The sequence below is a fragment of the Salmo trutta genome, chromosome 22 (genome assembly GCF_901001165.1).
Source record: "Salmo trutta chromosome 22, fSalTru1.1, whole genome shotgun sequence".
NCBI classification, from domain to species: domain Eukaryota; kingdom Metazoa; phylum Chordata; class Actinopteri; order Salmoniformes; family Salmonidae; genus Salmo; species Salmo trutta.
Window position 1 is genome coordinate 22149325 of NC_042978.1, and position 17691 is coordinate 22167015.

At 42.6% G+C, this 17691-nt stretch overlaps 1 protein-coding gene across 3 annotated transcripts in view; it reads right to left on the minus strand.

The window, feature by feature from the left end:
• Positions 1-17691, minus strand: part of agbl4 (AGBL carboxypeptidase 4) — a 405619-nt gene that overhangs the window by 14223 nt on the left and 373705 nt on the right. For all 3 annotated transcript variants that reach the window (XM_029707237.1, XM_029707235.1, XM_029707236.1), the window contains one exon: positions 10660-10809. In XM_029707237.1, the coding sequence (XP_029563097.1) occupies positions 10660-10809 (150 nt within the window). The remainder of the gene's footprint in view (positions 1-10659; positions 10810-17691) is intronic.

Below are 17691 nucleotides of genomic sequence, written 5' to 3' on the forward strand. Positions count from 1 at the left end.
TTTTCACGGCACTGTATTTGGTTAACTATTTAGCAGTCTTATGGCTTGGAGGTAGAAGATGTTCAGGATCCTGTTGGTTCCAGACTTGGTGCAAATATACAATGAACAAAAATATAAAATGCAACATGTTGGTCCCATGTTCCATGAGCTGAAATAAAAGATCCCAGAAATGTTCCATACATACAAAAAGCTTATTTTTCAAAAATGTTGTGCACAAATTTATTTACATCTCTGTTAGTGAGCATTTCCCCTTTGCCAAGATAATCCATCCATCAGACAGTTGTGGCATATCAAGAAGCTGATTAAACAGTATGATCATTACACAGGTGCACCTTGTGCTGGGGACAATAAAAGGCCACTAAAATGTGTAACTTTGTCAGACAACACAATAGAGCCCCACAGTGGTGTCATAATACCCATAAAACCTAGCGGTCAAACAGGGAAATGGTTCCAATCGTTTTTCTACCATTCATTTTCCCATAGGGAATTTTAGAAACACTTAAAATAAGGGTTGTGTTTCGTGTAGGATTACCCTGACGTGACGTTATGATAACAATGTAAATCTCTCTCGGACAAGGTGACTTTCATCAATATATTCGTCTCTATTTACAGATTGGAAAATGCTAATTAGTATCAAAGTAGACATCATGCAAGACTACAAATCCCTGCAAGCTCCTGAACGTCATCTCTAGCTGACACATTTGCTAACATGTAGTGTCAATTTAAAACTTGCACGCGACAGTTTGCAAAATTGTAAATTTAAAGACATTTAGCCAATGTATTACTACATTTAGCTAACATTAGATAGTTAATCCAGAGATTCTTACCTTTGCCTTCATTTGGCAGTCTCGTCCAGATCACCATGGCATTTGTAGCTCTTTATGATAGCCACATTAGCAGCTAATTCGCATTTCATTTTGGGGGGGTAAATACAGATTAATATATTGATAAGTCACCTTGTCCTAGAGAGATTGACACGGTTATCAAAACGTCACGCCAGGGTAAGCCTACACGAAACACAGCTTTTATTTTAAGAGTTTCTAAAATCCACTATGGGGGAAAAAAACTATTGGAAGCTTTTTCTTGTTTGACCACTAGGTCACAGATGTCTCAAGTTGAGAAAGTGTGCAATTGGCATACTGACTGCAGGAATGTCTACCAGAGCTGTTGCCAGAGAATTTAATGTTAATTTCTCTACCATAAGCCGCCTCCAACGTCATTTTAGAGAATTTGGCAGTATATCCAACCTTCCTCACAACCACAGACAACGTGCATGGCGACGTGTGGGTGAGCGTTTTGCTGTTCACAACGTTGAATTTTGAGTGCCCCATGGTGGCGATGGGGTTATGGTATGGGCAGGCATAAGCTACGAACAACGAACACAATTGCATTTTATCAATGTCAATTTCAATGCACAGTGATAACGTGACGGGATCCTGAGGCCCCTTGTCTTGGCATTCATCCGTCCCATCACCTAATATTTCAGCAGGATAATTCACGGCCCCATGTTGCAAGGATTGGTACACAATTCCTGGAAGTTGAAAATGTCCCAGTTCTTCCATGACCTGCATACTCAACCAGATATGTCCCGATTGAGTATGTTTGGGATGCTCTGGATCAACGTGTACGACAATGTGTTCCAGTTCTGTCCAATATCCAGCAACTCTGCACAGCCATTGAAGTGGGACAACATTCCACAGGCCACAATCAACAGCCAGATCAACTATGCGAAGGAGATGTGCTGCATGAGGCAAATGGTCACACTAGATACTGACTGGTTTTCTAATCCATGCCTGTACTTATTTTTTTAAGGTATCTGTGACCAACAGATGCATATCTGTATTCCCAATCATGTGAAATTCATAGATTAGGGCCTTATCCATTCATTTAAATTGACTGATTCCATATATGAACTGTAACTCAGTAAAATCTTTGAAATAGTTTTCTGTTGCGTTTATATTTATATATGTATTTATCTTTTCAATAAACATTGGAGAGACATATACAGTGCCTTCGGAAAGTATTCAGGCCCCTTGACTTTTTCCACTTTGTAACTTTGCAACCTTATTCTAAAATTGATTAAATAAATACAAATAATTAGCAATCTACACACAATACCCCATAATGACAAAGTGAAAACAGGTTTAGACATTTCTGCAAATTTATTAAAATAAAAAACAGAAACCTTATTTACATAAGTATTCAGACACTTTGCTATGAGACTCGAAATTGAGCTCAGGTGCATCCTGTTTACATTGATCATCCTTGAGATGTTTCTACAACTTGGAGTCCACCTGTGATAAATTCAAATGTTTGGACATGATTTGGAAAGCCACAGTTGACAGTGCATGTCAGAGCAAAAACCAAGCCATGAGGTTGAAGGAATTGTCCGTAGAGCTCTGAGACAGGATTATGTTGAAGCACAGATCTGGGGAAGGGTACCAAAAAATGTCTGCAGCATTGGAGGTCTCCAAGAACTCAGTGGCCTCCATCATTCTTAAATGGAAGAAATTTGGAACCACCAAGGCTCTTCCTAGAGCTGGCCGCCCAGCAAAACTGCACAATCGGGGGAGAAGGGCCTTGGTCAGGCAGGCAACCAAGAACCCGATGGTCACTCTGACAGAGCTGTAGAGTTCCTCTGTGGAGATGGGAGAACCTTCCAGAAGGACAACCATCTCTGCAGCACTCCACCAATCAGGCCTTTATGGTAGAGTGGCCAGATGGAAGCCACTCCTCAGTAAAATGCAAATTACAGCCTGCTTGGAGTTTGCCAAAAGGCACCTAAAGACTCTCAGACAATGAGAAACAAGATTCTCTGGAAACCAAGACTGAACTCTTTGGCCTGAATGCCAAGCGCCACGTCTGAAGGAAACCTGGCACCATCCCTATGGTGAAGCATGGTGGTGGCAGCATCATGCTGTGGGATGTAATTCAGTAGCAGGGACTGGGAGACTAGTCAGGATCAAGGGAAAGATGAAGGGAACAAAGTACAGAGAGCTCCTTGATGAAAACATGCTCGAGAGCGCTCAGGACCTCAGACTGCGGCCAAGGTTCATCTTCCAACAGGATAATGACCCTAAGCACACAGCCAAGACAAAGCAGGATTGGCTTCGGGACAAGTCTCTGAATGTCCTTGAGTGGCCCAGCCAAAGCCCGGACTTGAACGCTATCAAATATCTCTGGAGAGACCTGAAAATAGCTGTGCAGCAACGCTCCCCATCCAACCTGACAGAGATTGAGAGGACCTGCAGAGAAGAATTGGAGAAACTCCTCAAACACAGGTGTGCCACGCTTGTAGTGTCATACCCAAGAAGACTCAATGCTGTAATTGCTGCCAAAGGTGCTTCAAAGTCATTTATATTTTTTAGAAATTATCAAAAATGTCTAAAAACCTGTTTTTGCTTTGTCATTATGGGTTGTGTGTAAATAGTATTTTTTTCCCCTTATCGATATAATCAATTTCAGAATAAGGCTGTAGCATAACAAAATGTGGAAAAAGTCAAGGGCTCAGGAATACTTCCCGAAGGCACTGTAGTTTACGTGTTGTCAACAATCTAAGCCATCGCTGTCTGTTTAGCCCCATAGTTGCGCATGTGTTGGTTTTGTTGCTAAACAACCAACCATCTAATAGGTTACAAAATCCGACATTTTTGATAAAATGAACGATTCAGAACATGAATAATCCTATTTGTCTTGGTAAAATGTATTTTATAACATAAGGAAGTGAAATTATCACCAAAGCGTGTTTTCACCTACTCTGGTCAGAGTGGGTGGACACCCTCCATATGACATGTGTTTTCAGTCAGCTTCAGTGTAATACATGATTAGTCAATTTAGTTTCCATTTCACTCTAGTAGTCTACTCAACATGAATGGAACTTGACCCCTGTAACGTAAATGCAGGGTTGGCTTTCACTCCGGGCAGTTTTCACTTATTGATTTCTATGTGCTTTGGGCAGTGCGGAAAGAGCAGGAAATAGAGAGCACAGTAAGGGACATGACTTCTGGCCTGCTGTCACCACTACTGTACACACCCCAATGGTATACACTCACACTCGACGCGCACACAAACATGCAGAAATGCACACACACACAAATGGTGTGGTGAAGATGGTGCTGCAGTGGATAGTTGTCGTCTTATGGGCTAACCAATTCTGATATTTAGTGGTTTTTTTTACGCTGATCTTAACTTGTTTTACATACAGTTGAAGTCGGAAGTTTACATGCACCTTAGACAAATACATTTAAACTCAGTGTTTCACAATTCCTGACATTTAATCAGAGTAAAAATGTCCTGCCTTAGGTGAGTTAGGTGAGTTTATTTTAAGAATGTGAAATGTCAGAATAATAGCAGAGAGAATTATTTATTTCAGCTTTTATTTCTTTCATCACATTCCCAGTGGGTCAGAAGTTTACATACACTCAGTTAGTATTTGGTAGCATTGCCTTTAAATTGTTTAACTTGTGTCAAACGTTTCGGGTAGCCTTCCACAAGCTTCCCACAATAAGTTGGGTGAATTTTGGCCCATTCCTCCTGACAGAGCTGGTGTAGGTTTGTAGGCCTCCTTGCTCGCACACACTTTTTCAGTTCTGCCCACACATTTTCTATAGGATTGAGGTCAGGGCTTTGTGATGGCCATTCCAATACCTTGACTTTGTTGTCCTTAAGCCATTTTGCCACAACTTTGGAAGTATGCTTGGGGTCATTGTCCATTTGGAAGACCCATTTGCGACCAAGCTTTAACTTCCTGACTGATGTCTTGGGATATTGCTTCAATATATTTACATCATTTCCTGCCTCATGATGCCATCTATTTTGTGAAGTGCACCAGTCCCTCCTGCAGCAAAGCATCCCCACAACATGATTCTGTCACTCCCGTGCTTCATGGTTGGGATGGTGTTCTTCGGCTTGCAAGCCTCCCCCTTTTTCCTCCAAACATAACAATGGTCATTATGGCCAAACAGTTCTACTTTTGTTTCATCAGACCAGAGGACATTTCTCCAAAAAGTACGATCTTTGTCCCCATGTGCAGTTGCAAACCGTAGTCTGGCTTTTTTATGACGGTTTTGGAGCAGTGGAATTCTTCCTTGCTGAGCGGCCTTTCAGGTTATGTCGATAAATGACTCGTTTTACTGTGGATATAGATACTTTTGTAGCCGTTTCCTCCAGCATCGTCACAAGGTCCTTTGCTGTTGTTCTGGGATTGATTTTCACTTTTCGCACCAAAGTACGTTCATCTCTAGGAGACAGAATGCGTCTCCTTCCTGAGCGGTATGATGGCTGCGTGGTCCCATGGTGTTTATACTTGCGTACTATTGTTTGTACAGATGAACGTGGTACCTTCAGGCGTTTGGAAATTGCTCCCAAGGATGAACCAGACTTGTGGAAGTCTACAATTATTTTTCTGGGGTCTTGGCTGATTTATTTTGATTTTTCTTATGATGGCAAGCAAAGAGGCACTGAGTTTGAAGGTAGGCCTTGAAATACATGCACAGGTACATCTCCAATTGACTCAAATGATGTCAATCAGAAGCTTCTAAAGCCATGACATCATTTTCTGGAATTTTCCAAGCTGTTTAAAGGCACAGTCAACTTAGTGTATGTAAACTTCTGACCCACTGGAATTGTGATACAGTGAAATAATCTGTCTGTCTGTAAATAAGTTTTGGAAAAATGACTTGTGTCATGCACAAAGTAGATGTCCTAACCGACTTGCCAAAACTATAGTTGGTTAACAAGAAATTTGTGGAGTGGTTGAAAAACGAGTTTTAATGACTCCAACCTAAGTATATGTAAACTTCCGACTTCCAAGTGTAATATTTCTGCCATCATTTCTATGACCAAAAACAGCTCCTGGACATCAGAACAGCGATCACTGACCTCGATTTGGGTGACGATTTCTACTTCAACGAGTCGGCAGCTGTGGATGTACTGCTTATTTTGATGAACGTACAATCACTAGAGAATAAACTAGATGAACTCCATACGAGACTATCCTATCAATGGACATGAAAAACTGTAATATCCATATCTATGTTTCTCGGAGTCGTGGCTGAACATGGACATGGATAATATACATCTAGGTGGTTTTGCATCAGCAAGACCGAACGGCAGCTTCGGATAAGGTGAAGGGGGAGGTGTGTCTCTTTGTTAACAACAGCTGTTGCACAATCTTTAATGTTAAGTCTCAAGGTTTTGCTGGCCTCAGTTAGAATCAGAGTATTTGAGCAGAGCAGATGAGGAGCAGAGCATGCCCAATTTGACTGGAGTGCAGAGTGAGTTTCCCAAAGGCTGGAGCGTCAGTCTTCTCGCCCGCTCCATTGATTTTGTCCCAATAGGCCTGACATTTTACTTATTTCAAGGAGCTTTACGTTTTGATAGGGTTATTTTGCCTAAAAACCTTTAGAACTACCTATAGAAAAATGTAAAAACATCTCTGCTCCCTACCCAGCCTGGCAAGAGTGGCCGGAAGGGTGTTTAGCATCCCCAGTGGCTCTGCAAGCGTGGAGAGTGTATTCTCTGCTGTTGGCCTGCTCTCCAGGCACCATCGCATGAGCCTGAAGCTACAGACTCTAGACAAACTACTGTTTCCAAAAGTGAATTCAAAGGCATTGTAGACTGAGCCTAACAAGGTATTTTTCGTAAATGTTTTATTTAATTCTAAGTCACAGCCTATATGCACAATTTACAGACTATACTAATTTAATACAACAAAATGTTGTTTAAATGCTGAGTGCTTAATGTTCCTGCCAGCCTAGTGTGTCACACTCGCAAATGTTTTACAATTTACACTGAGCATACAAAACATTAAGGACACCTGCTCTTTCCATGACATGGACTGACCGGGTGAATCCAGGGGAAAGCTATGATCCCTTATTAATGTCACTCCTTCAATCAGTGTAGATGAAGGGTAGGATACAGGTTAAAGAAGGATTTTTAAGCCTTGAGACAATTGAGACATGGATTGTGTAACGTGTACCATTCAGAGAATGAATGGGAAAGATAAAAGATTTGTGGCTTAAGTGCCCGGCGCACCTAAGTCTCGGCGCACCTACTACCACCCTGTTTTTCACACTGAACAGTTTCCCGTGTATCAAGAATGATCCACCACCCAAAGGACATCTAGCCAACTTGACACAACTGTGGGAAGCATTGGAGTCAACATGGGCCAGCATCCCTGTGGAACGCTATCGACACCTTGTAGAGTCCACGCCACGATGAATTGAAGGTGTTCCTAATGTCTGGTATACTCAGTGTATTTATTTGTAGACTATAACCTTGAAATAATAGGCTAATAGTCTAAATAATTCATTTTCATTCCTTGGGCTACCTGTCTGGCTCCTGACCTATTTAGAGTGTTTATATACTGTTTTTAATACCACATGTAGCCTTCAAACGGTAAACTTTTCATGTTGTTTATTAAAATACTTTTCATTCAAATCATATGGTTTCGTTTCAATACTTTAAAACCTATCCGTAGGTCCAGGTAGTCACAAAAATAGATGGGTGTTTAAATCGTGATTTTAATGAATGGAACGAATTTGCAGTGGGTTTTAGTGGAGCAGTTGGAAAGGAGGTGGAGTACAGGAGCAGTGCACAAGCTCCGAGGCTTGAGCTCACCTTTAGATCACCTTTACTCCACACACAGAAACACATACAAAGCTCTCCCTTGCCCGCCATTTGGCAAATCTGACCATAACTCTATCGTCCTGTTTACTACTTACAAGCAAAAACTCAAAAAGGAAGAACCAGTGATGCACTTAATACGGAAGTGGTCAGATGAAGCGGACTACAGGACTGTTTTGCTAGCACAGCCTGGAATATGTTTCGGGATTCAACCAATAACATTGAGGAGTTTACCACCGTCACCGGCTTCATTAATTTAATAAGTGCTTCGTCGACGTCGTCCTCACAGTGACTGTACGTACATATCCCAACCAGAAGCCATGGATTCCAGGCAACATCCGCACTGAGCTAAAGGATAGAGCTACTGCTTTCAAGGACCGGGACACTAATCCGGACGCTTATAATAAAGCCCCCTACGACATCTGATAAGCCATCAAACAGTCAAAACGTCAATACAGGACTAAGATTGAATCCTATACTCTGAAACTCGTTGGATTTGGCAGGGCTTGCAAACTATCATGGATTACAAAGGGAAACCCAGCCCAAGCTCCCCAGTGACGTGAGCCTACCAGACGAGCTAAATTCCTTCTATGCTTGCTTCGAAGCAATCAACACTGAACCGTGCATGAGATTACCAGCTGTTCCGGATGTCTCTGATTTCGATCTCCGTAGCCAATGTGAGAAAACCTGTTTAAAGGTCTAACATTCACAAGTCTGCAGGGCCAGGCGGATTACCAGGATGCGTACTCAGCGCATGCACTAACTAGCTGGCAAGTGTCATGACATTTTCAACCTCTCCCTGACCCAGTCTGTAATACCTACATGTTTCAAGCAAACCACCATAGTCCCTGTGCCCAAGGTCTCCTGTTTAAATTACTATTGCACCGTAGCACTCACATCTGTGCCCATGAAATGCTTTGAAATGCTGGGCAAATTAAATCAAAGTTTATTGGTCGCGTACACATATTTGCAGATGTTATTGCAGGTGCAACGAAATGCTTGTGTTTCCAGCTCCAACAGTGCAGTGATACCAAGCAAAAAAAACAACAATACACACATAGGAAACATCTGAACATGTCATGTATACATATAATGGTGTGTAAAGATGGTATGGACAGTATACAGTGCATTCGGAAAGTATTCAGACCCCCTTTTCCCACATTTTGTTATGTTACAACCTTATTCTAAAATTGATTAAATAAAGAAAAATCCTCAATCTACACACAATACCCCATAATGACAAAGCAAAAAAAATAAAAAATCGAGGCACAGATCTGGGAAAGCAGCATTGAAGGTCCCCAAGATTACATTTGGAACCACAAAGACTCTTCCCAGAACTGGCTGCCCAGCCAAACTAAGCCATCGGTGGAGAAGGGCCTTGGTCAGGGAGATGACAAAGAACCTGATGGTCACTTTGACAGAGCTCCAGACTTCCTCTGTGGCGATGGGAGAACCTTCCAGAAGGATTACCATCTCTGCAGCACTCCACTAATCAGGCCTTTATGGTAGAGCGGAAAGACGGAAGCCACTCCTCAGTAAAATGCAAATTACAGCCCGCTTGGAGTTTGCCAAAAGGCACCTAAAGACTCTCAGACCATGAGAAACAAGATTCTCTGGTCTGATGAAACCAAGATTGAACTCTTTGGCATGAATGCCAAGTGTCACGTCTGGAGGAAACCAGGCACTGCTCATCACCTGGCCAATACCATCCCTATGGTGAAGCATGGTGGTGGCAGCATAATGCTGTGGGGATGATTTTTAGCGGCAGGGACTGGATCGAGGGAATGATGAACGGAGCAAAGTGCAGAGAGATCCTTGATTAAAACCTGCAAAGAGCGCTCAGGTATTCAGACTGGGGCGAAGGTTCACCTTCCAACAGGACAACGACCCTAGGCACACAGTCAAGACAATGCAGGTGTTTCAGAACAAGTCTCTGAATGTCCTTGTGTGGCCCAGCCAGAACCCGGACTTGAACCCGATAGAACATCTCTGGAGAGACCTGAAAATAGCTGTACAACAACGCTCACCATCCAACCTGACAGAGCTTGAGAGGATCTGCAGAGAAGAATGGGAGAAACTCCCCAAACACAGGTGTGCCAAGCTTGTAGTGTCATACCCAAGAATAATCTATGCTGTAATCGCTGCCAAAGCTGCTTCAACAAAGTACTGAGTAAAGTGTCTGAATACTTATGTAAATGTCATTTCAGTTTAACATTTATTATAAATCAGCAAACATTTCGAAATAACTGTTTTGCTTTGTCATTATGGGGACTGTATATGTACATATCTACCTCAATTACCTCGTACCCCTGCACATCGCCTCAGTACTGGTACCCGATGTATATAGCCAAATTATCGTTACTCATTCTGTATTTTTACTTGTGTTATTATTTTTCTATTTATCTTTTTTCTTTCTGCATTGTTGGGAAGGGCCCGTCAGTAAGCATTTCACTGTTAGTCTACACCTGTTGTTTACGAACCATGTGACAAATAACATTTTATTTTACACATGCAGGCACACACACGGCTGTATACACTCACAACAAAAGGTTAGCTCTTTATTGAGTCAGCATAATAAATAAGTGGTGGACAATCTGACATTCTTTATGTATGCTGGTTGGCTAAAATCATTTTGGCTGTTGAAAGACTTTCCTTGTGTACTGGTGAAGAAAGTTCTATGAGAGCTGTGAATGTGTCACTGCACAAAAAAGGTTATTCTTCTGGCTATATGTAACTGGCACTGATACAAAATGTCACATTGGCTGAGCGCTGAAGGTCAGTGTGGCTGAGAGGTGAAAGGGAACACAGAATTTTAAAATATAGCTTCCATACCCAGCTGTATGATAGATCTCGGTTAACCCTGTGGGTGATACAGTAACTACTGTAGCATAGCAAACTAGCACCTGCTAATATGTGGGCTGTATTTCCTGTGGAACATATGTGAGATGAGTATGGTTAGGATTGATATGTCCTGACCAGGGAAAACTCTGGGCCCTAAAGTTGTCCCTGGTACGGTTGATGTGATGGACTTACAAAGGAGAAGTCTGGGGCATTGTGGCAGAGCAGGCGAGGGAACACGGCTTGTCTCTGGACTCTCTCCTCCTCCTCAAACACGTTCCCGTACATGAAGCCATTCATCATGGTGGAGTGGGCATGAACATCAATGTAGAACTCCAGCCCCACCTTATGAATATGCGACACACACAGACACACACAGAGAGAGAAAGGGGCACAGGGCAGGGGTGTCACAAACCTGCCGAATATACACCATTTACAAATTTCATAGCCATTTCTATCAAAATGTAAAGATCTTGATTTGACTAAGACTCCTTGGCTACATATTTTTCAAATGCCCACATGTATTCTACTGAGCACAAAAACATTGGGAACAACAACAACCAAGCTGTGTCACACAAATGCCTTGTTTGGCTGTGGAGGGCATCTTCCCAGTGAAAGACGACTCTCAGAGGTGGCAGAGCACCAGAGGAAAATCACAGAAGAGCTAGCAAACCTCCCACAGCGACAGTGAGAGAGAGAGCGAGGGAAGAATGATGATACTAGTCATATTTTATCCCCTGTAGAGCCCAGGGACAGAGCTGAGGAGAGGAGAGCCCAGGAGACTGGCTTGGTGGCCCCACACAGATGAGATGTTGAGACTGGCTGGGGAGAGCCTTCCAGATACAGCTGCACTACAATAAAGCAGCCCACACACAATCAGGCTTTATTCAGACTATCAGTTACTGTAGCTACACTGCTTCCCACACAGCAGGCTGAGGAGCTGAGAGAACCAGCTGTCACACACACACACACACACACACTACATGACAAGAAGTATGGGGACACCTGCTCATCCAAAATCATGGGCATTAATATGGAGGTTGTCCCCCCTTTGCTGCTATAATAGCCTCCACTCTTCTGGCTTTCTACTAGATGTTGGAACATTGCTGCGAGGACTTTCTTCCATTCAGCCACAAGCGCATTAGTGTGGTTGGGCACTGATGTTGGGCGATTATGTCTGGCTCGCAGTCAGTGCTCCAATTCATCCCAAAGGTGTTCGATGGAGTTGAAGTCAGGACTCTGTGCAGGCCAGTCAAGTTCTTCGACACAGATCTCGACAAACCATTTCTGTATGGACCTCGCTTTGTGCACGGGGGCATTGTCATGCTGAAACAAGAAAGGGCCTTCCCCAAACTGTTGCCACAAAGTTGGAAGCACAGAATCGTCTAGAATGTCATTGTATGCTGTAGCGTAAAGATTTCCTTTCACTGGAACTAACTAATTGGCCTAGCCCGAACCATGAAAAACATCAACAGACCATTATTCCTACTCCACCAAACTTTACAGTTAGCACTTTGCATTCGGGCAGGTAGCATTCTCCTGGCATCTGCCAAACCCAAATTCGTCCGTCAGACTGCCAGATAGTGAAGCGTGATTCATCACTTCAGAGAACGCGTTTCCATTGCTCCAGAGTCCAATGGCGGCGAGCTTTACACCACTCCAGCCGGCACTTGGCATTGCACATGGTGATCTTAGGCTTGTGTGCCTGCTCGGCCATGGAAACCCATTTCATGAAGGTCCAGATGAACAGTTATTGTGCTGACGTTGCTTCCGAGTTGCAACCGAGTACAGATGATTTTTACGCACTACATGCTTCAGCACTCGGCGGTCCCGTTCTGTGAGCTTGTGTGGCCTACCACTTCGCAGCTGAGCCGTTTTTGCTTCTAGATGTTTTCACTTCACAATAAGAGTACTTACAGTTGACCGGGGCAGCTCTAGCAGGGCAGAAATGTAAAAAATGGACTTGTTGGAAAGGTGGCATCCTATGACAGTGCCACGTTGAAAGTCACTGAGCTCTTCAGTAAGGCCATTCTACTGCCAATGTTTGTCTATGGAGAATGCATGGTGGTATGCTTGATTTTATACACCTGTCAGCAACGGGTGTGGCTGAAATAGCCGAATCTACTAATTTGAAGGGGTGTCCAAATACTTTTGTGTGTATATATATATATATATATAGTATAGTGTACCTCTACAGCATACCTCAGATCACATCTGTATCAACACATGCCATTGTTAGTGTTCAGAGGTAAGATGGTGGACTGAACACAGCGGTGCAGAACGCCTCAAGATAAAAATGTAATATGTAATATCTGTAAGTTTGACTAAATATTAGCACTTCACATACTCGTGGGTAATAACCTTCAATCTGGATAACACCACAACAAATTATAAGGCTAGACACATTTATCAACCAATATTAACAAAACAATCAACACCCAAACATGGAAAACCAATGCCAAAAAGAAACCGCGACTCCTCGACGGACACAGACGATTTATGCTTTTCACCACTGGGAATGGTAAGGGTGGTCAATAAATGATAAACTGGACATACTTCAATTAGTTAGTAAAGATATAAAGGAGTTGAAGGCGAGCCTTGAGATGAGTGACAAAAGCTGCGACAATGGAGAAAGAAACAAACAAGCTAAAAGTTACAGTCAAAAAGATTGAAATGGACGTTAATGAACATAAAAAGGAGTACATGTTTCTCAGGGAAGCCTTACTTGACATCAGTGGTGATTTTAGCATGTAAATCTTGGTGGGGCAAACTCCCCCCCCCCCCCCCCAAATTCTTTTTAGATGCATGCCAGCAAAGCCACTACACAACAACACTAAACAATACATGAATTGCACTATAACGGCGACAAGCGTTGCCCACAAACATTTAGGGCCTACATAAAGCTGTCCCAACAGCAGAGCTTTCTTTCCAGCACAATGGAGTGAATCCTTTCCACCGCTACACCTGGCTATCAGCGGAGCCTTGTCTGGCAGCGAAACAATTCATTCAGCCTCATTTACTGCCTTTTTAAAAACATAGCTGATATGGCTGAACATATCTCCCTGGCATATTATATAATTTATGCAGCAGCATATAAAACATTTATGGACTCACCTTGTTGTGCGCGGCGGTCTGTCATTGGCAAAATTTGTCATCAAAGAAAAAGATTTACAATTCCGAGTTGTATGACCGTTCAAAACGTATTTTTCCAGTGTGACTTCCCAGTTGCAATGCTTGCGCTTAGCCACTGTAACTGATTCCTTCCAAACAACTCATTGTTGAATTTGCGATGTACAACTTGTTGTGTAATGTTTGTCCAATGGCCGATGAGCACCGATACGTGTTATCTATATTTTCTCTTCATTATTTCTCTTCATATGACAAGGATTAAAAATAATTTGCCAGTAGACTTGATTCATAATGATGACTGCTAGCTAAGATTGTGAAAGTAAGATGTTGACATGATCAGTCCAATCAAAGCTACTGTACATATAACGTGATTTCTGTGGCCAATGAACTTGAGCCTTCTTGGAAGGGCACTTGTAATATAACTCTGTCTCAAAGGGCTGACATTTTGGATGTCTACCATTACTAAAGGACTGAGGCTAGGCGATTGCGCAAGGTCCCTATGACTGACAGAATACTGAGCTAATGCCCCACCTGCCCTGAATGACGGGTCGCCACTGTTTCACATACAGACTAGATCTATGAGACAAAATCTGGTACTGGTATCAAAAGAAAAAGAGGGCGAAGTCCTGAAAGTGTGGTGAAAGAATTTCAGGCAATACTGTTGATAAAATCCAACTCGAACGTGTACACCTTTTCGGACAGAAATATGCATCCCAAATTTGCATCCTTCAAAGATAAAATAATGGTTAAAAGCCTGGGTAAAAGACCCGCTGGCATGAATGATATGTTCCCGAAGGAAATTGCAGAACTGCTCAAAGTTCTGTAACCACTCTTCAAGGAGAATAGATTAAAAGAGAAACGTGTAGCTCTTGTAGTTGATAAACTGTATATTGATAACCAAATGTTCAGAGACACCAAGACTACTCCATGGCTATTCTAAATATTACAAATTTCGCATAGAGGATTAGAATAATGGAACACCCAATACTATGCATGATAGGGATTGTAATAACACAATATATATATAAAAATAAAATACAACAATTGATAAAGAAGTAAACTCCAACCACACTATACCATTCAAGATAGAGAATGTTGTAAAATAATTCATATTCAACTTTCTATTTATAGTATCTTATAAATAGATAAGACAGCATTAGAAGAAAGGATAATTAGATAAATAATACATCTTAAAATGAACAGCAAAAAAAGAAATGTCCCTTTTTCAGGACTCTGTCTTTCAAAGACAATTTGTAAAAATCCAAATAACTTCACAGATCTTAATTGTAAAGGGTTTAAACACTGTTTCCCATGCTTGTTCAATGAACCATAAACAATTAATGAACATGCACCTGTGGAACGATCGTTAAGACACTAACAGCTTTACAGACAGTAGGCAATTAAGGTCACAGTTATGAAAACTTAGGATACTAAAGAGGCCTTTCTACTGACTCTGAAAAACACCAAAAGAAAGATGCCCAGGGTCCCTGCTCATCTGCGTGATCGTGCCTTAGGCATGCTGCAAGAAGGCATGAGGACTGCAGATGTGGCCAGGGCAATAAATTGCAATGTCCGTCCTGTGAGACGCCTAACACAGCGCTACAGGGAGACAGGACGGACAGCTGATCATCCTCGCAGTGGCAGACCACGTAACAACACCTGCACAGGATCGGTACATCCGAACATCACACCTGCGGGACAGGTACAGGATGGCAACAACAACTGCCCGAGTTACACCAGGAACGTACAATCCCTCCATCAGTGCTCAGACTGTCCACAATAGGCTGAAAGAGGCTGGACTGGGGGCTTGTAGGCTTGTTGTAAGGCAGGTCCTCACCGGACATCATCGGCAATAACGTCGCCTATGGGCACAAACCCACCGTCACTGGACCAGACAGGACTGGCAAAAAGTTATCTTCACTGACGAGTCACAGTTTTGTCTCACCAGGGGTGATGGTCGGATTCGCGTTTATTGTTGAAGGAATGAGTGTTACACCGAGGCCTGTACTCCAAATCGATCCCGCTCCAGAGATGTTGTGGGGCGGTGTGTCACAGCATCATCGGACTGAGCTTGCTGTCATTGCAGTCAATCTCAACGCTGTGCGATACAGGGAAGACATCCTCCTCCCTCATGTGGTACCCTTCCTGCAGGTTCATCCTGACATGACCCTCCAGCATGACAATGCCACCAGCCATACTGCTCGTTCAGCCATACTGCTGTGTTCTGCCATGGCAAGCGAAGAGCCCGGATCTCAATCCCATTGAGCACGTCTGGGACCTGTTGGATCGGAGGGTGAGGGCTAGGGCAATTCCCCCCAGAAATGTCCGGGAACTTGCAGGTGCCTTGGTGGAAGAGTGGGGTAACATCTCACAGTAAGAACTGGCAAATCTGGTGCAGTCCATGAGGAGAAGATGCACTGCAGTACTTAATGCAGCTGGTGGCCACACCAGATACTGATTGTTACTTTTGATTTTGACGCCCCCTTTGTTCAGGGACACATTATTCAATTTATGTTAGTCACATGTCTGTGGAACTTGTTCAGTTTATGTCTCAATTGTTGAATCTTGTTATGTTCATACAACTATTTACACATGTTAAGTTTGCTGAAAATAAACGCAGTTGACAGTGAGAGGACGTTTCTTTTTTTGATGAGTTTATAAGGAGCTGGAACACAAAGGTATTCAACACAGTAGGGATAAAAACACAGCAAACAGGACATATAGTGCATTCAGAAAGTATTCAGACGCCTTGACGTTTTCCACATTTTGTTACATTAACAGCCTCGTTCTAAAATGGATTAAATCATTTTTCCCCCTCATCAATCTACAAACAATAGCCCATAATGACAAAGCGAAAACAGGTTTTTAGAAATATTTACAAAATTATAAAAAAATACAATAACAGAAATACCTTACTTACAAAACTATTCAGACCCTTACTCAGTACTTTGTTGAAGTACCTTTGGCAACGATTACAGCCTCGATCGAGTCTTCTTGGGTATGACGCTACAAGCAAGTTTATCCCATTCTTCTATGCAGATCCTCTCAAGCTCTGTCAGGTTGGATTGGGAGCGTCGCTGCACAGCTATTTTCAGATCTCTCCAGAGATGTTCTATCGGGTTCAGGTCTGGGCTCTGGCTGGGCCACTCAGGAACATTCAGAGACTTGTCCTGAAGCCACTCCTGCGTTGTCTTGGCTGTGTGCTTAGGGTCGTTGTCCTGTTGGATGGTGAACCTTCACCTCACTCTGAGGTCCTCAGTGCTCTGGAGCAGGTTTTCATCAAGGATCTCTCTGTACTTTGAGCCGTTTATCTTTCCCTCAATCCTGACTAGTCTCTGTCGCTGAAAAACATCCCCACAGCATGATGCAGCTGCCACCACCATGCTTCACCATAGGGATGGTGTCAGGTTTCCTCCAGATTGTGACACTTGGCATTCAGGCCAAAGAGTTCAATCTTGTTTAATCAGACCAAAGAATGTTGTTTCTCATGGTCTGACAGTCCTTTAGGTGCCTTTTGGCAAACTCCAAGTGGGCTGTCATGTGCCTTTTACTGAGGAGTGGCTTCCGTCTGGCCACTCTACCATAACGGCCTGATTGGTGGAGTGCTGCAGAGATGGTTGTCCTTCTGGACTGTTCTCCCATCTCCATTGAAGAACTCTGGAGCTCTGTCAGTGTGACCATCGGGTTCTTGGTCACTTCTTATATAGACAGGTGTGTTCCTTTCCAAATCATGTCAAATCAATTTAATTTACCACAGGTGGACTCCAATCAAGTTGTAGAAACATCTCAAGGATGATCAATGGAAACAGGATGCACCTGAGCACAATTTCGAGTCTCATAGCAGGGGTGTCTGAACACTTATGTAAATAAGGTATTTCTGTTTTAATCTTTAATACATTTTGCAAACATTTCTAAAAACCTGTTTTTGCTTCATCATTATGGGGTATTGTGTATTATTAAAGCTGATCTAACCCCTAATAAACATTTTTACAAAAATAACACTCCCTAAATCATTAATCCAAGCTTTATTTCAAAAGTTTGGCTTTAACAGTGCAATATGGTGATAGACATTCTCTCTAGGGACAGTCTTCTGAAAAT